Source organism: Phacochoerus africanus, chromosome 13, assembly GCF_016906955.1.
Source record: "Phacochoerus africanus isolate WHEZ1 chromosome 13, ROS_Pafr_v1, whole genome shotgun sequence".
In the NCBI taxonomy this organism is placed as follows: Eukaryota; Metazoa; Chordata; class Mammalia; order Artiodactyla; family Suidae; genus Phacochoerus; species Phacochoerus africanus.
The window spans coordinates 24,369,726-24,393,945 of NC_062556.1; the positions used below are offsets into that span (position 1 = coordinate 24,369,726).

Here is a 24,220-nt window from a genome sequence, read left to right on the forward strand (position 1 = left end):
GGGTGAGGCTTGCATTCAAGTTCAGACAAGGGCAGGAGTTTAAGGACCACTCTTTGCTGACCTGAATAAGCAGCATGACAGTCCACGTTTGACCTTATGGGGTCAAATACTCTCTTACCGGCCACCAAGGAGGGGCTACTACTTGAAGAAAGAGGAAGAGGCAGTCTTCTCCCACCCCCACTCCCCTTGGATGATAAAACTGTAGCCCACCTAATCCTCGGGGCAGAGCCTCCTTGCCTGCCTGCTCGCATCTCTCACAAGCGTCCAAGCTCCATAAATCTATTTCTTGCTATCAGTGTCTCTTGCTGAATTCTTTCCGTGCCAAGGCACAAAGAACCTAAACCTCAGTAAGTCCAGACACCAGCTGAGTGATTCTAATGTAAAAACTGTGGGTTCAAGTCCCAATCTGGGTTCTGGCTGGGTTCAAGCCATAAGTGCTGTCAGTTTCAAGGACATTCAAGCCACATGGAACCATTCAGAGTCATTGCCCTCTGCAAGCCTCCTGCCCTCCATCCATGCAGACGTGGCGTACAACTGCTCCCAGGGAAAGACGTCTCACCATCTTATCAACAGCCCATCTTTAATTGAAAAGATGTTATTTCCATGAGCTTTCTGGCTCTCAAGGCACAGAAAGAACAGCCACCACGTGTTGTGAGGCAACTAAAGAGGCAGGATTAGAATAGATGCCTCAGCCTCGCTTTCCTCCTCCCCTAAAGCTCACATGGAACCTCTAAGCCACAGGATGTGAAGGGACACTTGACATGCGCCCGGATGGGCCTGGAGGTCCCCCCAGCTGGTTCTGCATAGAGTCAATGGTGACAGTTCAAAAACACCTCAAAGAACGTTAAGAGTAGCAGCCATTAGGGGCTCCATCACCTAAGTCCATGTTATGAAAAAGGTATTAGTGGAACCTGTGCTTCTCAGCCCAGGTACCCTGCCTGGAGCAGAGCCTCACAGGGTACCAGGACGGAGAGGGCAGCTCCATCCCACCCTGACTCTGGGGGAGGGGGAATGGGCGGGGCCCGGGGAGATGGGCGGGGCCCAGGGAGAGGGGTGACAGCAGTTAAGACGTAGACCCCGTTAATTCTGAAGGTAACAGCCATCTCCACCTTGACTGTGTAGCTTGACCTTCTGATCCCTAAAATGTATTTCTTTGTATAAACTCCTGATTTTAAAAAATTCTCTCAATGCCAAAGTCTTCTCAACACGGATCCCCTGCCCTCACGGATCTACCCCGCCTCAACCGCCCAATCGCCCCCTCTGCTCACTGAATCAGCTGCCATGCCGCAATTCTTGGAGAAGAGCTGTACGAGATGCAGACTGGCCTGCTCTCCCCCCACGTGCAGTCAGCCGGCGTTCATTTCTCCCAGAATCAGTCTCCTGATCAGAACAGACATGTCTTTGCGCACAGATAATGTACTCTATCCACCGTGCCCTTGTTTTCCTAAAGCAGAGGGATGCTCTCCTGGCAGGGCGATGGCTACGCTGGGAATAGGAAATTAGTTTTTATTGTTTAACCTTCATGGTTTAAATGAGGAAGTTTCTGCTATAGTTAAAGGGCCCCTTGGGTTTTCATAAAGTAGCCTTATGACAGCAATATTAGTCTCCATAAAGAGCCCAATGTTAAAATGTCTTGCGCTAGGGTACTTGTTAAAAAAAAAGTGTAATCTGGAGTTCCCACTGTGGCACAAAGGGATTGGTGGCATCTTGGGAGCTCTGGGGCAGTGGGTCAGATCCCCGCCAGGCACAGTGGGTTAAAAGATGTGGCGCTGCAACAGCTATGGCTCGGATCTGATCCCTGGCCCAGGAACTCCATATGCCATGGAGCGGGGGAAAAAGGTGAATCAGAGCTTCTGACATTCACAAAGCCTCATCTCCTCTGAAGAAAGTCAGACTCTCACAGACTCTGTCCAAAGGATTTCGGAGGCTAGGAATGGAACCCAAAGTGGAACAGAGGCACCAGGACAGCCACTGTGGACCAGTGAGGCCAGGGAGGGAGGAGGCGGGGTGGCCGGTGAGGGTGCACCCGCCTCAAAGTCCCTATCGTGTTCCTGCCCCCAAAGAGGGAAGATGCTCCCTTCTGGAAGAAGCAGGAAAAGCACCACTCTTGAGAGTGATCTCCAGCCTTTCCAGACATCAGTACTGTGAAGTGTCTGGCAAACAACCGACCACCCGATGACCCCAAGAGCAGGGGTGAGCACAGGTCACTCACGTAGTCATTAAACTGGTTCTTTAAATTCTTACTGAGCGCTTACTAGGTACCTGCCACTGCGTAGAGAAATCAAGCATCACACAGTCTCCATCCTTGGAAAGCTGGAATGAGTCAGACCCACCCCAGGCTCTTGAGGTCATTGCTATGAAGCCCTAGGTGTGCACAAGAGGGCTCCTCACCCCAAAGGTGGGCAGGCAGCCAACACTGGGGGAACCTCGGGAACTAATGCCTGAGCTCAATTTTGAAAGACAATTAGAAAACGGTACACAAAGAAGAGCCTGGAATGGGACATAAAGGACATGCCCAAAGAACCTGTAATTCATCAGTCCGTCCGTCCATCCATGCATCCATCTGATCCATGCATTCATCTGATCCACAAAGCTCCCTAATGGCTGCTAGGGCCAGGCGTCCTTCAGGATGCTAAGATGCTGCGTGTCCAGGACAGATATCCACTGTGCCTATGGTCACAACAGGGAGGCAGGGGACAGGGCAAAGGAGGACACTGCCAGGTTAGCGAACTTCTAGCACTACCGAGGTGGGGCCACTGAGCATGAGCTGAGGTTGGGGGAGGACATAACGTAAAGAGAGAAGTCTCATAAGGTAATGAGACTGGAGAGGCTGGGGTTGGAAGGAGGGTTCCAGAACACAGAAGACTTTGTAGTAACTGTTCAGCAGCTCAGACTTTATTCTGATGACTACAGGGTCCACTGAAGGATTTTCTTAAGCAGCAATGTAAGTGATATGGTCGGATTTGCATTTTAGAGGTCACTCAGCTGCGGAGAGGACAGACCAGAGGCAGTATAGGTAGGAGGGGTTGGCCATTTGCAGTCGTCCAGGCGAGAAATGGTGATGGTGATGGTGACACCTGTATTAATGTGACAATAGTAGTGGCACAGAGAGAAGTATTTGAAGGTTTAGGAAGGAGGTAGAATTCACAGATTGGGAGTGAAAGTAGGTGAGTGAGCATCTGAGACCATCTCCTGGCTTCTGGTGTGGGGTGATGGAGAGGACAGCATTGTCATCCACTTGGAACGGGCAGGTCAGATAAGAAGCAGGTCTAGAGGCTGAGAAGAGATGCTGAGTTCACCAAAAGCTTCTGATGAATATGACCTCACAGTTTATAATTATCATGATTATGTTTACTCCTGCTACCACCACCACCATCCCCTAGTGTCCTCAAAGGGCAAATACTGACAACGAGGGTAGAACCCTAGTGATGAGGAAGCTACATGAGAACTGACCTCTCAGACCCTGAATCTCAAAGAGTTCAAGCCAACATTTGTTGTCTGGTCATCTCAGATATAAAGACTGTTCTCTGAAACTTCCAAGAGTCCATCTTCTCCACACCACACAGGCTGCCTCCTTCTTCTCAAAGATAGTCATTTCAGGCACCAGCAGCTTCCCCATCTTCTGGGGGCTCTCACCGCTTCTTAGGAGGCTTAGAACACCTCTTTGGTCCCGGTGCTCTATCAGTACCCACACCAAAGCCTTCCTTTAAAGACAGACCAGCCCTTCCAAGAAAAGATTTCCCAAATCACAAAGTCGACTCCTCAACTACCAGATCAGAATCTTTGTAACCGATTTGGAAGCCTTTTGTTTCTCTTTTAAACTAGGTCCCCAAGTGATTCTTAAGCTCAAGCAGGTTTGGGAAGTTCCCATCGTGGCTCAGTGGTAATGAACCCAGCTAGTATCCATGAAGATGCAGGTTCGACCCCTGGTGTAGCTTAGTGGGTTAAGGATCCAGCATTGCCCTGAGCTGTAGTGTAGGTCTCAGACAAGGCTCAGATCTGGCATTGGTGTGGCTGTGGCGTAGGGGTAGGCAGGCAGCTATAGCTCTGATTTGCCCCCTAGACTGCAAACCTCCGTATGCCATGGGTGTCGGCCTAAAAAGATATAAAATAAAAACAAAAATGTCAAGCCAGACTATCTTTTCTTTCATCTGGAGTACTTCCAGCATGAAGATAAGCCCACCTCTGACAATATCACAACACTGGTCATTTCCTTCTTGCAAACCCCCCTCCCTTTTGCCCTGGGTCTCCCCTGAGATCCAGCACATGGCAGCCAATGGCAGCACATGGCCTTTTGTTGGGCAAAAGGCCGTGGATGGCCTTGTTTTATAGGAAACTTTTGTGGGTCATACTTCAGCTTTCCCAAAGCTGCCCCATAAAGACAGCTTTTATAAATGCTAGATATGATTGGGGTTGATTGAATTGCAGTTCCCAAAACAGTTACAGCAGAGATGAAATCCCATTGGAAAAACCACTTACATGACTAACATCTTGATTTGGGAACCTCAGTGCCCTGAAACCCAAAGTTATCTTGTGGGTTTTCAAGAACCTTTCTTGAGACACATACTCACATACAAAGGCAACAAAATAATGAATGGGGCTTAATTTTTTCCCTTGTTTTTGTTGTGTGTATGTGTAACTAAAAAGCAAATAAGAAATAATAGCTAGAGAACAACTTCAGTGATTATAATTTCATAAGCACGTAAGAGCTACTCAATTTTTAATTGATTTCTTATGTATTTTAATTTTAAAAATGGGAATAGACCTTATGTAATAACAGACGTTGGGATTCTAAGGAATCATCTTTACATACAGAGAAAACAACTGTCTAAACTGATGAACTTTCTGGTTTTAAACGAATGTTCTTGAATCCACAAAACGTACTTAAAACTGCAAGTGAGAATCTAAGTTTACTCAAATATCACAGATGCATATGACTTAAAAAAAAAAAGAAAAAAAAAACCTTTAAAAGTCCCTCAAAAAGATGCATGCTATTAAATCTACTTTGAAATTTCTCTCTCTTCCGGAATCTAAATAATCCTAAAGTACTTTAACTTGTAGAAAGTAAAATCTTAACCATTCCAATTTTTCATAGACTTTTGCATCCATAGAGTTAATCCTTGCTCATAGAGTGAGCCTACTTTCCTGGCTAAATAGGGTTTAGTGAATATCAGAGACCACGCATTGTGCCCTAGAATCCATCCTCCCCTCTTTCTGATGATTATAGGCAACCCCCTTCTTCAAGCTTTGGTACAAAGGGCCGCCCAGCTAGGGATTACGATGTGCAGCCTACTTTGCTGCATCAAAGTGTCATCTTAGGAGCAAGTTACAGCCAAGAGGATGCTACCAGAGGTGATGACGTCCCAACTTCCAGGCACTGCCTTCACTTTTTCCTTCTCCCTTTTCTCTATCTGGAAATGACAACATATGAAGACACCAACTTGGATCCAGAGATGGAAGGTAGCTGTTGATGGAGGTGCCTCCCTGCCAGCCCAGGACTGTATATCACTGCATATGAGAGAAAAAGATTCTGTCTTCGTTCACTGAGTGATGGGTCTGTTTGTAACGGCATAGGCTATAGGAAATAACAATGAATATGTGACTGAGGATCACTAAGTTGTGACTTTGTGTACATCATTCTAAATATCAGGAGCCAGCTTCATTTATAGTGTGAACCCTATGGGAGATGAGGCCACCTGATCCCCAGGGAATAAAATAAGAATTCCAGGTAAGAATTAATTGTTCAGTAATTATGAATCTACTCCTACTCCCCATTTGCAATTAAATCCTGGGAGGCCCAGAGACGTACTGACTCCAGGAAATGCTGAGTCAAGAATATGCTAATAGCACAGCTTGGCGGTCATCTCGTCACCACTGGCTTTTCATCGCCTGAGGTGGAATTAGAGAGTTTTATAAAATCACAAGAAGAAAAGCCAGAGCTGTGATTTTAGTTCACATTTTAGGCCTGGCTCTCTATCACGTACCAGCTATGAAGAGGCAAAAAGACCTGGAGAAATCATGACTAAAGCGAGAAGTCTGGATGAAGGAAACTTTTAACAGAAATTAACATTCACTGTGATGGTACCGAGGCACTAGTGCTTCAGGCCATAATATTAATAATTATCCACAATTACATTGGTAAGACATCCAACAGGTGAGAACCAGGCTTACAACAGGCTGGATGGCTTTAGGAGCTGGCTGATGACCCATGTTTGCTCAAAACTATTCGTTTACGGAATTCAAGAAGTCATCCGTCATTTACTTGTTCTTTCCTTCAATCTTGAGTCTAAATCAGGCGTCATACACTCAAATGCGAGCGGGATGGCCGCAGTCCTCGTCCTGATGGGGCTGTAGCTTTGTTCCACGATCTCTAAATATTTCTGGGGGAAAAACTGTAATGCTCCCCAAACTTACACATGTATTTATATCAGTATTAACATTAAAACATGCCTGTATATTAAGTACCTTAAAATAAAATATTCACAAATATGCGCTGGTTTTTTTTTTTTTTTTTGCTTTTTTAGGGTCGCATAGGGAACTTGTGGCATAGGGAAGTTCCCAGGCTAGGGGTCAAATTGGAGCGACAGCTGCTGGCCGACACCACAGCCACAGCCATGCAGGATCTGAGCAGCGTCTGCAACCTATACCCCAGCTCACGGCAATGCTGGATCCTTATCCCACTGAGTGAGGCCAGGGATCGAACCTGCCTCCTCACGGATACCAGTCAGATTCATTTCTGCTGAGCCACAATGGGAACTCTGCAAGTATACTTTAAAGCTAATGTCAAAAATGCATACCCATGAGCTTCTTTCCCATATCTTAGGGGATCACCCGACTGCACTGAACACCCCACTCTGGAGAGGAAGGTGAGGGCTGTGCTTGGCATATTGACCTCTCTCCTCCCTATCACCCTTCCAGAAACTTTTAAAAGGAAGTCTCAGGAAGTTGGGTTGACAAATGAGTGCCCAGTGGGAAATCAACACCCGGGCGTGGTAACAGCGGGTAGAGTCACCACCCCAGGGCTCAGGCTGTATAAATATACAAACAGACAGCTTTTCATGTGACTGGCCGGGAGGTCTGAGGGCCAGGTTCCCCTGCTCAGGCCTGAACTCCCCACACCACTCCTTGGGTCGGCAGAGGCCGGTGAGGCCGCCAAATCTGGAACAAGAATTGCTTTATAAATCGGACCCCATGTTTGCCCTGCTGTTTTCCTTATTGTCATAGACTGTTATGAGAGACTTTGTAAATTGTGGTTGGTAGGGTTGGATCACTAAGAGGCTTTCAGAGTTCTGTGCGAAAGGGGAAAAAAAGCCAAGAAAACCCAGCCACAAACAAAAAAAAAAAGGGGGTGGGGGGAATAGCACTACTTGTCTGACCAAAGATGGGCTGGGTAAACACCACTTTTTGCACACATATAATGTGATATTGTGCTATTGTGCTTATGTCTGGCATTTGTTACTGCTGGATGGGGAGATCTCTCAGTAAAGACTGTAGCCACAAATGTAATTGTTTTACGGGTTCACCCTGTATCTATATCAGAACTAAAACTAAGATACAGACCTACTTACAAATGCCTGATACATCTATCCTATTTTTAGCATCGCCAAGAGAAATGAGGAATCTGATTCTTTTGGCAAGATGTGTAGAATGTCACATCCAACCAGTAATTCTCATCGCAGGAAAACACATTTGGCAAATCATTATTTGGCTAAAATAAGAGAAGAGTAAATCCTTGGTTATAGGAGAAATTATAGCCAAGTGCCTAGCAGAGTAAGTGCATTTAATGAAATTGCTTGATTCTAATGAGAAGCTATGAATAAATGCTCATCTCTTTCATAAAGATCCTCTTATCTGGGGGAAGAAGTGGCATCGTCTACCTCCAAACACACAATGGTATATTATGACAGCTTCTTATTCTTTAAAAGAATTATCTGTGTGTAATATCCTTACCCGTGAATAATAGGTAAAATGCTGTAGCACACAAAAACACACGTGAAATTAATAAAATAAAGCTCCACTCCACTGTACTGAGAGTCACGTTAGTCTACTAGGGTAATTAAAACGGTGTGTCCTTGAATTTCCTGGTGGCTCCGCAGGTTAAGGTTGCAGCGTTGTCACTGCTGTGGCTCAGGTTTGATCCCTAGCCTGGGAACTTGCGCATGCTGTGGGTGTGGCCAAAAACAAACAAACGAACACCTAAAAAACCAGGTGTCTTTAATAAAAGCAGTTGACTATTCTTGTCTGCCACCAAGCTTTCTTCTTCTGGCTTGCCAGGCACTGTATCTCTCATAATTGGTCTTACTCATTTGGCACCGAGGCACCCAAAAGGCTCCTACAATAGTGAAAATTCTGCCATGATGGTTCATTAACACCTTTAAGTACAAATTGGCTTGTCATGCTCTCTAGACAGTCACTTAGAAAATTCCAAGGAAATGAGACAATGAATGGGAAGTTCTGATGGGGGAGATGGGGACAGAAAGCCCACGGAGACAGCGGAAAGGGAGGGCTTGCCAGGGAGCAGCTACTGCCCACTTCTCTCTAAGATGTGTTTTCACTTAGGACATGAGGTAAGGCTATCACTTTTTAAAAAGAGCAAATAAACTGTCTCAGTACCATTCTGAATAATCCAAACTACGCCCACTTATTCAAAATTATTTATTTATTTATTTATTTATTTATTTATTTATTTATTGTCTTTCTGGGGCCACGCCCTCGGCATATGGAAGTTCCCAGGCTAGGCCTACATCACAGCCACGGCAACGTCAGATCTGAGCCGCCTCTGCAACCTACACTACCACTCACGGCAACACCAGATCCTTAACTCACTGAGCGAGGCTAGGGATCAAACTCTCAAACTCGCATCCTCATGGATGCTAGTCAGATTCGTTACTGCTGAGCCATGATGGAACCTCCCCCCCAAAATTAATCTTACATTAAATGATACACACACATACATTCACACACATACAATGAGGTCTATGCTAGCGTTTGTTCTCTCATATGGATTATGACTTTGCGTGGTTCTGTCTTTACATTATCCAATCCTATTTTAAATGCTGCCGTAGAGTTTGCTAGTTTTATTTCCATGCTTTGTACATTCCTTGTTAAGCTAATTTTTTCAGGCTTTTGAAAAATGAAGGATGCAATCTTTCATTCATGTTTTCTCATTATTGTTTGAAATGGGAGTAGCTAGTGATTAGTAACTACTAACTTTTACAAACTGATTTAGTTTGCTCGTAGCCCTTCAGCTACTTCGAATCTTCCCCAGTATACAATCATATCACATGCAGATTCTGCCTTCTATATATTTGATTTTATTCTCATATGTAATCACAGCACATGCTGAGCAATGTTTGAGAACATGGAGACAGTGGGTATCATTAGTATGTTCATGATATTAAGACAACTGCTCCTATTTTTCATCATGCTAATTTTTAGTTTGAACTACTTAGATGAACATCAATAATCCAACTATTTTCTACTCTATTTTCTAACGGAATTTTTAAATAAATTTTATTGGAGTATAGCTGACTTAACAAAGTTTTGTGTTAGTTTCAGGTTCATCAAAGTAAATGAGTTATACATATTCAGATTCTATTTTCTAATGGATTTTAAACATCAGAAATAAGTGCAAAATTTTGTCCATCACTTCTCAGTGTCCGGGAGATGATAATGTTTTTCTCCTTTAACCTGCTCGGATCAACCATCCTTATATCCTCATAAGTAAATGTTAATGGTATCTGTTCCTCTTCATATTACTTATTTTCAAAATTGTTTTGGCCTATCTTGCATACTTCATCTTCCAGAAGAAACCCAAAGCATAATTTTTAAGAACGGGGACACCAATGAAACGAAAAGTTGAGCTTCTTTTCATCGTAGGGAGATGCGATATGGGTTAATCGAAACAGGAAATTAGGAGGCAATCATTTACCAAAGCAGAATGACCTTAATTAGGGCTTCAGTTTTGACCTCATGGATTACCTCTAGTACATGCAAATGTTGTTGATAGATAGATTATTCTGTATTTGAGAGGTGGGATAAAAACAAGCAGACTAATAAAAATAAAACAAAACAATAAAAAATGAGTTAGAATTTGTCCTCTCAGTCTGACTTCTTCTCTAGGTAGAATATTTTCTGGGCCCATCCATGTTGCTGCAGATGGTCATATTTCATTCCTTTTTTAAAAAATTGATTTTATTTAAGCAGGGCTGATTTGCAATGTTGTGTTAATTTCTCCCTATACAGCAAAGGGATTAAGATATATGTATAAAATAGATACATACACACATTATTTCCATTACTGTTGATCTCAGGATATTGAATATAGTTCCCTGTACTATGCAGTAGAACCTTGTTGTTTATTCATTCTATACAAATAGTTTTCATCTGCTGTAGTTTGCATCTGCTCATTCCTTTTTAAATCTGATATCATCTATATATGGAATCTAGAAAATAGTACAAAGAAATCTACCTACAAAACAGAAACAGACTCATAGACAGAAAATAAACTTATGGCCACCAAAGGGGAAAGGGAGGGAAGAAGGGAGAGTTAAGAGCATGAGACCAACAGATATAAACTACTATACATAAAATAGATGAGCAACAAGGATTCCCTGTATAGAGCAGGGAATTATATTCAGTATCTTGTTGAATATAACCTATAATGGAATATAGGTTATTACAATGGAATGAAAAAAAACGAATCACTGTTGTTGTGTACCTGAAACTATATATAGAGTATGTTTTTTTGTTGTTATTGTTTTTTGTTTGGTTGGTTTTTTTGGCTTTCTAGGGCCAGACCTGAGGCATATGGAAGTCCTCAGGCTAGGGGTCAAATCGGAGTTCTAGGTGTGGCCTACACCACAGCCACAGCAATGCCAGATCCGAGCCACGTCTGCAACCTACACTACAGTTCATGGCAATGCCAGATCCTTAACCCACTGAGCGAGGCCAGGGATCAAACCTGCATACTAGTCAGATTTGTAACCACCAAGCCACGACGGGAACAACCTAACACAATATTATAAATCAACTACACTTCAGTTTAAAAAAAGAATAGCAAGTTGAGTACTAGATTTCACAATGCACACAGCTCAGGAAGTCCCCTTTTCCTCAATTGCGGCTCAGGACTTCTAATGATAATTTCAAATTGAGAATCTTGCAAATGTTATGTTTCTCTCCTCCACTAATACACAGTTCTTCAATGTATAGCTTAAAATGCCTTAAGAACATGTTCTCTGTATTCTAAATTATTGTATTAATAAAAGAATTACTTCCAGGTCTTAAATAGACCTAGAGGTTGCCTAAGGCTAGTATGTACTCAATATGTTTATTGCTGCTGGTGATTAAAAAAAAAAAAAAAACACTCTGGTTTTCTGCAATGTCATATTGGTTTTTGTCTTTTTGTTTTGGGGTTTGTTTTTTGGGGGTTTGTTTTTTTGTTTTTTTGTTTTGTTTTGTTTTTGCTTTTTAGGGCCATACCCACAGCATATGGAAGTTCCCAGGCTAGGGGTCGAATCAGAGTTATAGCTGCCGGCCACAGCCACAGCCACAGCAACATGGGATCCAAGCCGTGTCTGTGGCCTGCACCACAGCTCACAGCCAACACCGGATCCTTAACCCACTGAGTGAGGCCAGGGATTGAACCTGCATCCTCATGGATGCTAGTCGGATTCATTTCCACTGAGCCACGATGGGAACTCCCTCATATTGTTTTGATGTACTCTTAGAAAAATGATCGAACATGCTCTGTCTTTAAAGATATGTCTTTGACTGAATCATCAACAATGATGTGAATTAGTAATACTAGCAATAACAGTGATAATAGTAACAAACATTAACTGAGTACATACTCTATTTCCAGTACTGTGCCTAGATCCTCTACGTCTATTACGTCAGATGAGATTGGGCATGTTCAAGGGTGGCATGACCATAGACATATACCCATTGTTTTAAATCACCCACCATCCCCCTAGGAAGGTATTGTGAGCTCCACTTTATAACGATGAGAATGCCAAAGGGAAGAATATTAAGTACTTTAGCCAGATCACACTGAATCAAACAAAAGGCTATCTGACTTCACATGCCACAGTTTTTCCTATAATACATATATGAATTAAGATAATGTGAGCAGAAGATAAATACAGGATAGCAGTCCTTCAATTTCCAATTTCTTCCCATAGTAATAAAAAAAAATCAGAAGTTACTTATTTTTCGTAGTTTAACTCTTAACAAAAGCAGGCAAAGAAAATATTATGGAACATTAAAAAGTGAATTAGACTAGTGGAATTGCTCTAACTCAAAAATTACAACATAAGATCAAAAGATCAAATTTAAAGCCACGTTTTAAAATATGCATCTACTGCATAAAACTAAGCACCTACACACTAATTATAATGAAAATGTAATATTTACAAGCAATATGCTCGTATAGATCCTAGAGCAATATATCCATCATTGATTCTATAATGCACATTTTTATGACATTTCAGCATCTCAAGTTAAGATGCAGCCAGAATCTATGACAATCCTGTTTAACTCTTTAGTTAATATTTTTTCTATCTTTATCATGCATGAAATAATAAAGTTGAAAATTGTGGTATCTTAAGCTTGATGAAACATAGCAAATATCAACTTCAAGGGTTACACAATACAGCTTTATCTCTCTACCTCCACCTCCAACACATATGCTCATTTTTAAAAATGCTGTTCCTATGTATGGATCTTTAAAAAGGAAACTAATTACATTTAAGTTCAATTAGGATTTAAGGGATTTGAGAACTTAAGAATTTACTCTAAGCTGATCAGAGATATAGCCCAGGGAGTTGCAAACTTGAGGCTGGGATGGACAAGTAGAATCCATGCGGATGTGCATACAATTATGCAGTGTGTACAGATGTTTACTTAAGTAGGCAATGTGTACAGATATGCACGTGCTGGAGTCACAGGGTTCTACCCAGTTCTTGGTGGAGTTAGTAAGTAAATAATTCTAAGGCTGCAGAATTCTCAAGTGACTTTATCCAGGAAAGCAAGACAGGCAGTTATTACAGTGTTTCTCAATTGGTACTGTCGGTGTAGAGAGGTGATTGGTCTCCCCTGTTCCCATCTTCTTTCTCCCTTCTCACCCAGCTCTCCTGGAGAATGAGCCAATGGACAGAGAATTTCCATCTCACCCACCACATCAATTCCTGCTCCACCCGCTTACTCCCTCACCTCAGATAACAACAGTGAATGAGTTACAGTTATTCTCAGATATCTGTATCTGGATCCACAGATATGGAACAGGGGATCCTACCATCCCAAATTCAAATATAAAGGAAGCAGCTAGCAGAGAATCCTGAGAGCTGAGGGAATGGTTTCTAAGGCAGGGGATTCAAACTAGCAAACTGACTCCTTGACAACCTCAAAGCATCTTTGTCCCAGTGTGAATTTAATCCCTCCTCCAAAAATAAGGGGCAGCGGGGAAGGAAGGGAAGAAGGAAGAGAGGGAAGAAGGGAGGGAGGGAACGTGGTGGAAGGAAGGAAAGAAAAAGAAAGGAAGGAAAGAGAAAAACATTTGCATCAACATCTCTGGGCACCATAATTAACTACCAGCAACTGCAAAAGAATTCTGCTCATCCCTCAAAAGAAGTCTCGTTGGCTCTTGAAAAAATTATTAAAATAAAAAAGAACAAAGTCAACAGCACTTAGCGGGTTTTAGTAGAGTCAGTGAGGGCCCTTGACATGTCACCTCCATGTGGACTCACCTTTTGCACAGCTGCTTGAAAGGCCTGTTTAATTCTCTTACACGAATCAGGAATTAATTTTGAGTCTTGACTCTCCAGAGTTGTGTCTTGCAAATCCGTGTTTTCATGGAGTTGGAAAATTCTATTAATGCAGTGAGTGTCATCTTCTGATATTCTATTAGGATCCATCTGAGGAGGATAAAAACGTGAGGATGTCAGTGCTCATGCTGCTATTTAATAAAGTGTGACTGAAGGACAAAAGATTTCCTTCTTGCAAGAGTCCCTATGTCCCCAGCAGTTAACAGTTAATACAGTTATCCTCAAGGAGGTGAAAACATTCACTTCTAATTCATTTCTATCATCCACGACACATGTGTACACATGTGATTCGTGGGAAATGATCAAAACCATCTGACGATGTAGAAGTCCTCAGAGCAGAAAAAGGCATCAAAGAAATTACAGGTGTTCAGGACAGGGAGAGAAAGCTTTTTGTCTTTAAGTCCTATGCAGCACTTTAGGGATTATGAAGGCCGTTTGGATACTCATGGCATGAAACCTAACATCACGGAATAAACACGACGTTAGATGAAATTAACATCGCTTAGCCACCATGTTTGCCTGGCCTTTTCCCCTAATCAATGTGTATTTTTTTTCCCTTTTTTATACAGCCACATCTGCAGTATATGGAAGTTCACAGGGCTAGGGGTTGAATCAGAGCTAGAGCTGCCAGCCTACGCCACAGCCACAGCAACGCCAGATCTGAGCCACATCTGTGACCTACAATGCAGCTTATGGCAATGCTGGATCCTTAACCCACTGAGTGAGGCCAGGGATCCAAGCTGCATCTTCAGATCCTAGTCAGGTTCTTAACCCATTGAGCCACAATGGGAACGCCTCAATGGGAATCTTAATTGGCCAAAGAAGGGAGAAAGAAATCCTTTTCCTAGCCCCAAAGAAAATCTGAAGTCAGAAGCATAATCTCCCTTTTTGTTGAACCTCTGGGTTTTCTTAACCTGGAGTGGTGCATCCACTGGGGGGTGCCTGAGAAGGTGCGTGGTGACATTTGGTGTCCCTTGGGATGGGGAGGGCTCCTGGTATGAGCAAGCCATGAGGACACATGCTGAGGAGATGCTAAAATTCTTGCAGTGTGGGGGACTGTCCCACCCAAAATATCCCCATCTAGTCAAAACAGATGCCAGCACAGGCATTTCTTTAAGTCTTACTCTTTTCTTACAATTGTCTGCCAGCTTCTCCTGGGGCTCTGTTAAGACTTTGTTGTGGTTTCAACTGCCAAGTAAAAGGTAGAGATAATTAGCTCTCTAATTGTTTTAATAATAGTGGTTTAATTTATTGCCCTCTTCTCTCAAAAAAATCCAAGGTACTTCACGTGCATTTGCTTATTAGCAGGTACAGGCTAGATTGCAAAAAGGAAAAATTACGTAAGTATGCAATAACCAAGACCCAGTCAATTAATACCGAGTCTCTTATTCTCTAGCTTAATTATCTTTTTAAAAGTCATCAGAAGATGTGCAGGTTTATTAACCAGCCATCAGAAATCAACTAGAAAGTACCCTATCCATTTTTGAGATGCTCAAAATGAAATGAGAGCCTTTTAACAAATGTACACCCCCTAATATAAATTTTATCATTTTACTCTTGCAAAATATAAGGATTCTCTATAATCACAGGAGAGATATCACTTATGAAGCAAAACTATTTGCGATCCATATTTTTTTATCACTTAAAATAATTAGTATAAATCAGTCTATGTGAGTTTTTATAGAAGGCAAGCTTTCAATTCCATACTTTTTTTTTTTCATTTTTTTCAAAAACTCACTTCTACCAATAAGTTTCCCACAAAACCAGAGAAACTTGGGCAACTGATATGAAGGGTCGTTGGGTTCAGACCTCAAGGAAGAATTATACAAAGGCCTCGGTTGGCTCCCCACCAGAAAGCTGCTGAGCTAAAGGAACAGTGTGGTATTAGCGGAGAAATGCCTGGGGACCCTAACACTGGTTAAGCTCCAGTCCTGCTGACAAGCGAAGTGCCATCAACAGAGGCAGCAGATCCCTGCTAATCTCGCTATTAAAGGATAGGTCAGGCACCCGTAGAGTCGAAGGCTCAGCGGGAGCCTGTTAGAAATACAGAAGCTCAGGCCCCGCCCTGGACAGTGCCTGGGAATCTGCACTCTAACCAGATCCCAGTGGTTCTGATGCACATTAGTGTTTGAGAAGCAATGCTTTCAAATACTAAATGGACAAAAGGCAATAGTCTGCTCTTAAAAATGTCTCCACATTCCCTTGCACACCAATTTGAAATTTTTTTCACAAGTCATACCAGTGAGCACAAAGATGCTGCGATGGTCAATAATGGCTGACGGTTTGATGCAAAGAAATGGGATGCAAAGATTTTTGTCTCTTCGCTCTTAAAAAATGTCCATGCCCAGATCCCACTCTTGGCCAGTTTAATCAACATTCCTAAGGAGAGGGGTCAGGTGAGTCTCTCTCCCCAAGTGTTTCTTTTTTTTTTCCCCAAGTGTTTCTAATGCGTAGGTGAGAACTGCTGTTTCAGAAGGTCATGTTACAGCTAAAACATATAGAAAACGTCGCCTATTGTGTTCCTAAACAAAAGTATGGCATAACTAATTTTGATATACTCACTTATTTGGGTTACTTAATATATTTTGTTATTTTTCAAAATTTATTTTACTGAAGTATGTTGATTTAGAATATCATGTTATATCCTGGTGCCCAGCAAAGTGATTCAATTTTACATGTATATAATAGTCTGCATCTGCTGATCCCAAACTCCCAACCCATCCCTCCCTCAACTCCCTCCCCCTTGGCAACTACAAGTGTGTTCTCTATATCTGTGAATCCATTTCTGTTTCATAGGTAGGTTCATTTGTGCCATATTTTGGATTCCACATATAAGTGATATTGTGGTATTTGTCTTTCTCTTTCTGACTTACTTCACTTGGTATGATAATCCCTAGGTCCATCCGTGTTGCTGCAAATGGCATTCTTTTGTTCTTCTTTATGGCTGAGTAGTATTCCATTGTGTCTATGTACATTTTCTCTATCCAGTCAGTTGTCAATGGACATTTAAGTTGCTTCCATGTCTTGGCTAGTGTGAACAGGGCTGCTACGAGCACAGGGATGCATGTATCTTAGAAATTTATTTTTAACCTACAAGCAACTGTCTTTCTTATTCCAGTGCTCTTGATGCTCCCCATTTCTGAAAATGGAGACCAGAAGAAAGGGCAGAGTAGAGGTGCTGGGGTGCAAGGCCAGCCACACACACAGGCAAACCCTTCATCTGCTCCTGTGGTCTTGACGCTGCAGGAGCTGTAGGGCAGGGTGTGGGGCTGGTGCCAGACCCTCATGGTGTTCAGGGAGTAGCTAAACAAATGTAACGTCCTCCCCAACAATAGGTACTTTGCATGATGGAAAAATTATACTTTTGCATCTATTTTAGCTACTAATGAGACCATCTACATATTACAAATTAGAAATGGGTATATTTCTAGTGTTGCAAATTATCTGAAAAGATTTTTCAGTAAATTCAACATGCCAGGCACCAGGCTGGATGCTGTAAACAAGGTAATGAGCAAAACAGGCAGGCTTGACCTTCAAGGAACTTACACTCGGAACATAGAAACTCATCCAAAAATCACAGTCTAATGAGTTTCAAATGAATTCACCATACCTAGAAATTACTGAATATATCAAGGCAGGCGTGATTATCTGATCTAAACTGGATTTCAAAAATAGATTTATCAGATGATGTAGTTCATATGAAAGGAAATCGCTCTTTAAAAAAAGAACTTCCTTGAAACTGAGTCATTCGTAGGGTTAAATGAAGCAGGATGCCTGACATTTATGTTACTCTGTTTTCTGTTTTTTCAAGTGGGCAGCCTACACACCTCTGCATCAGATTTTCAGTAGGAACTGTTCTCCTGTTTGGGTAACAAACAACCCAGAGAGGTTGGGGTTTGGGGGAAGGAGTTAAAAGGGAACAGAAATTGAGGTTTCTGAAAAGCTTATCTTACAGCTAAACTCTAAATTCTGAATATGGTATATGGATTTTTTTTTTAAGCACACATAAATTTTAAAAGCAACTTTTTGGAAGAGTTTATTTTTTTCTTTGTAAACCAAAGTATGAATACTATGTGGTAACTATATAGCACAAGCCACATGCAAGTTTTTCTTTGGCAAGGTTGGTGGGGGAAAAGCCAGTCTGCAGGGCATCTAGTACCTTTTTTTTTTAATCTAGGCACTGGCGATCTGCAAACATTTGAGAGGCTGATTCATTTTTAACTCCTGAAACACAAGTTGAGAAGGGGAGGTTTTTTCAAGTCACTCTAATTTTTACATGCTTTGGGGCATTCTTGTAAATGCATTTAAAACTAAACTGAACCTTTTCTTTTCTTGAGGATTTGCATAGTTCCCCCCTCCCAACTTTAAATAAAAACAACGAAACTCTTTCTTTCTCTTACTGTAAAATGTAAACATGTTACTTGATATTAGATGATTTCATTCTAATTCAAACACCTTCAGAAACGCCGAGGAGTTGACCCACAAATTAAGTGGAAATCAAAAAACTATCTCTGATTCAGTACCAAGTTCTAATCCAAAGGAGCTGATATAAGTGGAAATGTAACGTCAGTGTCAGGTCAAACTTTGAGAGGTTCCCAGCATATGTACAGGTAGAAAGAATTGCAGAGCGAACCTCCAAGTACAGATCACTAAGCTTCAACAACAATCACTCGTTCATGGCCAACCTTGTTTCATCTCTAAGCAGCCACCTCCCTATGCCCACTCCCCACCTATTATTTGGAAATGAACCCCAGACATTTTATTGCATTTGTAACTACTTCCATATGGATCTCTCAATGATCAGTATTCCTTTAGGTACCAAGGGTAGTCAATAACACCACAACTACATCTAATGGGATCTTCCTATGAAAACATCGCTCCTAATATGACTCCTGTCCTGAAGGAGATGGCCTTTTAAAAATGCCATAAAAAGTTGAGTCCAGAGTAATGGCTCATGTATGTTGGCCTAAGTCTTGGAGAATCCCACTCTTCATTTAGGAAAACTGTATCCAGAAATCCAATGACATTAAATTCTCCAAATGAAAAATTTCTAGCTATGTTTACTAACTTACGTGTTTCCTTTGGGAAAAAAATTTGTTGAAAAGTCCACCATTACCCATGAGACCCCAAGACTGCGGAATGATCATCAGAAGGTTTGACATTCATATTGAGAATCTCTGCAAAGAAGCTGAACAACTTCTTCCACAGCCCAGCAGGTCATTCTTTTCCTGAACAGTCACACAGATGCCCATGGTTCCTGGTCCCTAGAACTCATCCACTCCCTACCAGCTCTTTCAGGGCTGCATACTCACTTAACCATTACTTCTGTGAAAATGCCATAGCCAGAAGGCATTGAGAGGTTCCCAGCATATGTATGTTCCTTTTCTGAACGTTCCTCTCTTATTTGACTAAGAGTTGAAAGTCTTTTTTTTTTTTTTTCTTTATAGGCCCCTTCATGATCTGGCCTCAGGCCACTGTATGGTGGACACTGTTGAATAAATGATTCTTGCCTTATACTCCATACCACTTAACAGCATCATGGGCAGTGCAGGCCCTCGATATACAAACATTAAATGGTGTGGGTGGGGGAACCGAACCACATGCGGGATGAGAAACAGATAAATCATGCGTTCTTAACTGCGGCATCCCTCGCAGTGAAAGAAAAATGTTTCATCACTTTCACATAGGTTTGTGTCATTTATGTTGCAAATACATCATTCGAAAATTGTATTTTTAGAAAAAAAAATTTATCTTAATAGGGAAAGATTATTTTTATTAATATGCAAATACAAATTGCCTAAAGTATCGCACATAGTGTATCTACCTTTGTTTCGGTAATCAAACTAGTTCTATAAAACGCAAGTTAGCCAGTGATGCATATTTAACAAAAAGCCTATGATTACAACTAACTAGTTCAAGACTCTGACACATGTCAAAATCCCATAGAAACCAAGCAATGCCATGTTTTGATCACCCAGTTTGGTTTAGTAATCGTCTTTGAATCTGAAAACCAGTGAAGTCCAAACCCAACTCTTTTTTCCCATAAAAAAAAAAAAAATGCACAGTCAGCCCCCCACTTCCTTTGAGAAAGAGTTCACAGCACCAGACAAGAATATTCGAATGAATCCAACCAAATGCACTGCAATTTCCAAGAAAACACAAGAGCATAAACCACCAGAAAGCATAGTGTTACACATTTACCCCTTCCCTTCTACTATCTTGCTGCAGTTCCTCATCTTTGAAAAGCTTGGTTATTTGCTAGATTGTCGCCAGGCTGTGGCAGGGGAGAGACCTTCTCCACTTCGACACACACCTGGCTTTCTTCCTCCTCCCACCTTGGTGGGAAGGCACGTGGGCCCTTCTCTCTTCTTTCACCCCGCGCGAGCCGAGCCCACGTCCTGAGAGCAGGCTTCTCTCGCCGCGCTGTGTCGCTCGGCCCATCTGGCGACTTGGACATCATTCCCGCGTCTACCCGCAGCGCACAGGACTTGCCGCCCTGCGCGCACCTCGAGGCGGTGCAAAGCGGCCAGCCCCGGGAACCTAAATCCTCCTGATGGTGGTGGGAAGGGAAAGGGTCGATGCCTAATTTAAAGCGCTCAGTTTTGGTGTTTGCTGTTGTTTTCTTCCCAAATGGACACAAATTGACTCTTTGCTCCGAGTGGGAAATGGAAGGGGGAGCAAAGCGTGCGATCATTTCCAGAAGAGGTGAGCGGCCAATGCGGTCTCGCCGGGGGAAATTCAAACGCACCAGGCTGGGTGAGCCCAGCCTCCGCACGCGGCGGGGCGGGGTGCGTGCGCGGGGACCGGAGGCCACCGCGCCGGGCCCCGCGCCGGGCTGTCCCCGAGCCGGACGCTCCCTCTTTAGAGTCCCTTTCCCCTCCTGAATAGGTGAGATCGGGGAAGCCAAGCGGGGAGCCAGACTCTGTCCCCTGCAAGTGCCAGCGGATCAAGGTGGGTGCGCACCGGCCGCGCGCCCCTGGAAGGCGAGCACTCACCTGCGCTCGGAAGTAGAGGAACAGGGCGACGCTGCACACCACCTGGCCCAGCCCCAGCCCCAGGAGGGCCATGAACGTGAAGCGGGAGGCGGCGGCGGGCTGGTGCGGTGCGGGTGGCGCGGGCGGCGGCGGGGCGTGCAGGGTGCCCTCGTGCGGGGCGCCGGAGCCGCCGCCGCCCATCTCCTCGGAGCCGCGCAGGTACTTGGTGTAGTCTCGGCTGGCGCGGCGCATGGCGCTCGGCCCGCTGGCTCGGGCGCTCGCCTCCCTCCCGGGGTCAGTCCGCCCGCGCGGCCAAGTCCAAAGGCGGCGCGGAGCCGGCGCGCGGCCAGGCGGGCCTCGACGTGCGGCGCTCAGAGCCGGGCGCTGCTCCTGGGGCGCGCGGGCGAGCGGGCAGGGCGCCCCGACGCCCCAACTCTTATAAACCGCTTCGGGAGGGCTGGCCCCGGGAGCCAATCAGCCCCGGGCGAGGCTGCCTCTTCCACTCCCACCTCTGGCTCCCCTTCCTTCCTTTCGCCCTCCCTCGCTCACTCTCACAGAAAGGCCTCCTCCCTCCCCATCGGGGCCCTCAGAGGAGGCTGTGGGTTGTTCCAGCGGTTCCAGAAGCCACTTGCCCGTCCTCAGCTGCCTTTCCGTAGGTCCAAGACGTGGGCTGGGGGAGATGCAGATGGATGCCTTGGTCAAGGATGAAGGTACCATCACAGACAGTCCTGGCCCAGTTCGCATCCCCGAGCCTCAGTTTCCCCATAGGATTTAGAAAGTTGAACTTGGTGATGTCTGAAGACCTTTCCTGACTGTCTCTCTTCCTCTTCCTTCCCCCTTATTCCCCCCAATTTTTTTTTTCCCAGCACTCGACATCCTCAGGGATCCTGAGGGTACAGCCTTCTTCATGGTTCCAAATATAGGTCCCGAATTAAATATTTTGGCAGGCTTAGAAAACCAGAACCCTCTTCCAAATCCCTGTTACGGCAGCCTCAAAGGGGCTTTGAGTGAAGCAGATTTTGAATGTGGCAGCAGGGAGCCTTTAGGCACCAACTCTGACTTTAAAAAAGAAATTGTAGGAGTTCCCTGTTGTGGCTCAGTGCTAACAAACCCCACTAGGATCCATGACAATGCAGGTGTGATCCCTGGCCTTGCTCAGTGGGATAAGGATCCAGCGTTGACAGTGAGCTTCAGTGTAGATTGCAGACCCAGCTGGGATCCCACACTGCTGTGGCTGTGGTATAGGCCAGCAGCTAGCTCAGATTGGACCCCTGGCCTGGGAACTTTCATATGCCATAGGCCTAGCTCTAAAACAACAACAACAAAGAAAAAGAAAGAAAGAAAAGAAAAAATGTGCAGAAAGAGGGCCAGTAACTTCACATACAGGGCCATATATCACATTCCCAGAGACTTAGGTCATAGGCCAGTCCCACTGCTGGGCAGTTATTTTCCTTTAGTGTCCTAAAAATAAAAGGGGCCTGCACAGAGGTAGACCACCCAGGAGGGCTCATCCAGCTGTCAATCAGAAAAGAAGGAGGTTACCCAAAGCTGAGGTGGAGTTAAGTGTTGGTTTCCTTGCTAAGGAAAACTTTCTAGGACTTTTTAAGACTCTCTTCAGAATCCTGCCCCTTGGTAAGCACATGAAAACATGGGAGTTCCCATTATGGCCCAGTGTGTTAAGAACCCAACTTAGTGTCAGCGAGGATGTGGGTTGAAGCCCTGGCCTGGCTCAGTGGGTTAAAGATCAGGCCTTACTGCAAGCTTTGGAGAAGGTCTGCCAATGCAGCTCAGATTTGGCTCTGATTTGACCCCTAGCCTGGGAACTTTCATATGCCACAGGTATGGCAGTAAAGAAGAAGAAAGAAAAAAACACATAAAAAAAGAAAATGAAAATACAAATGTTGCTCTCAGATTCTGATGCATCTTCAGCAAGAAAGAATGGAGGTACTAGCCTATTTAAACACCTATAAAAATGTTGGATGTTTTCACTTTTTGTTAATATATTTTAATTTTATGTCTTCTTCCGGCATAGTTCTCTAAAGGGCATTTCCATAAGGAGGATTTTTCACAAATGCACATCTCTGAGTTCCTAAAGCTTGTGTTCTCAGTTGAACCCCTAGACCTGAGCACACTTTAAGGAAGAATAATCAGGCTGAGTTAAAAAAATAAATAAATAGGAGTTCCCGTCGTGGCGCAGTGGTTAACGAATCCGACTAGGAACCATGAGGTTGCAGGTTCGGTCCCTGCCCTTGCTCAGTGGGTTAATGATCCGGCGTTGCCGTGAGCTGTGGTGTAGGTTGCAGACGCGGCTCGGATCCCGAGTTGCTGTGGCTCTGGCCTGGGAACCTCCATATGCCGTGGGAGCGGCCCAAGAAATAGCAACAGCAACAACAACAATAACAACAACAACAACAACAACAAATATAAATAAATAAATAAATAAACCACCCAAACAGGAGTTCCCATTGTGGCTCAGTGATAATGAACCCTACTAGTATCCATGAGGATTCGGGTCCTACCCCTGGCCTTGCTCAGTGGGTTAAGGATCTGGCGTTGCTGTGGCTGTGGTGTAGGTCGGCAGCTGCAGTTCTGATTTGACCTTTAGCCTGGGAACTTCCATATGCCTCTGGTTCAGCTCTAAAAAGAAAGAAATAAAATAAACAACAATAACAACAAAAACCACCCAAACAAATGAAATGATGTCTTCAAATTTAAAAATGCTCTTACGAGTTCCTGTCATGTCTCACCTGAAATGAATTTGACTAGGACGCATGAGGACACAGGTTCAATCCCTGACCTCACTCAGTGGGTTGAGGATCTGGCATTGCCAAGAGCTGTGGTATAAGCCGGCTCTGATTCAACCCTTAGCCTGGGAACCTCCATATGCCAGGAGTGCGGCCCTAAAAAATAAAAAAAAAAAATTTAAAAAAAAGCTTTTAGCTTTTATATGTGTATCTATCTCAAGTCTGATGGGGAAAGAGGGAAAAAGCAATTTTCAAGTTTCCAATAGAGAAACAACAAACATTCATCTTCTAGGCCTTGCAATTCTGGGCCTCTTCCTATTTTTGTTTGTCAACTTTAGGAAATAAGGGTTGTCTTCCTTCTCTTCTTTTTCTTCTTTTTGGAAACAATATGTTTCATCCTTTTCATAAATCTTTACAAAGATCAAAAAAAATTTATCTGTTATAACATCTAAACCCACAGTGATTTTACTTTAAAAAAATTTTGTTTTATCTGTTATAACAACTAAATCCACAGTGACTTTGCTATAGTCCTTCCCATTCTTTCTCAGTGTTTCACACATTCTTTTTTTTTTTTTTTGTCTTTTTGTCTTTTGAGGGCCACACCTACGGCACATGGAGGTTCCCAGTCTAGGGGTCCATTCGGAGCTGTTGCCGCCGGCCTACACCACAGCCACAACAA

The 24,220-nt window shown here is 43.5% G+C and overlaps 1 protein-coding gene across 1 annotated transcript in view; it reads right to left on the reverse strand.

The window, feature by feature from the left end:
- Positions 1 to 21,186, reverse strand: part of TNFSF11 (TNF superfamily member 11) — a 37,083-nt gene extending 15,897 nt beyond the window's left edge. The window contains exons 1-2 of the mRNA XM_047756387.1: positions 20,819 to 21,186; positions 13,746 to 13,913 (exon numbers count right to left, since the gene is read on the reverse strand). Of these exons, the coding sequence (XP_047612343.1) occupies positions 13,746 to 13,913; positions 20,819 to 21,049 (399 nt within the window). The 5' untranslated portion in view covers positions 21,050 to 21,186. The remainder of the gene's footprint in view (positions 1 to 13,745; positions 13,914 to 20,818) is intronic.
- Between the last annotated feature and the right edge of the window lie 3,034 nt (positions 21,187 to 24,220).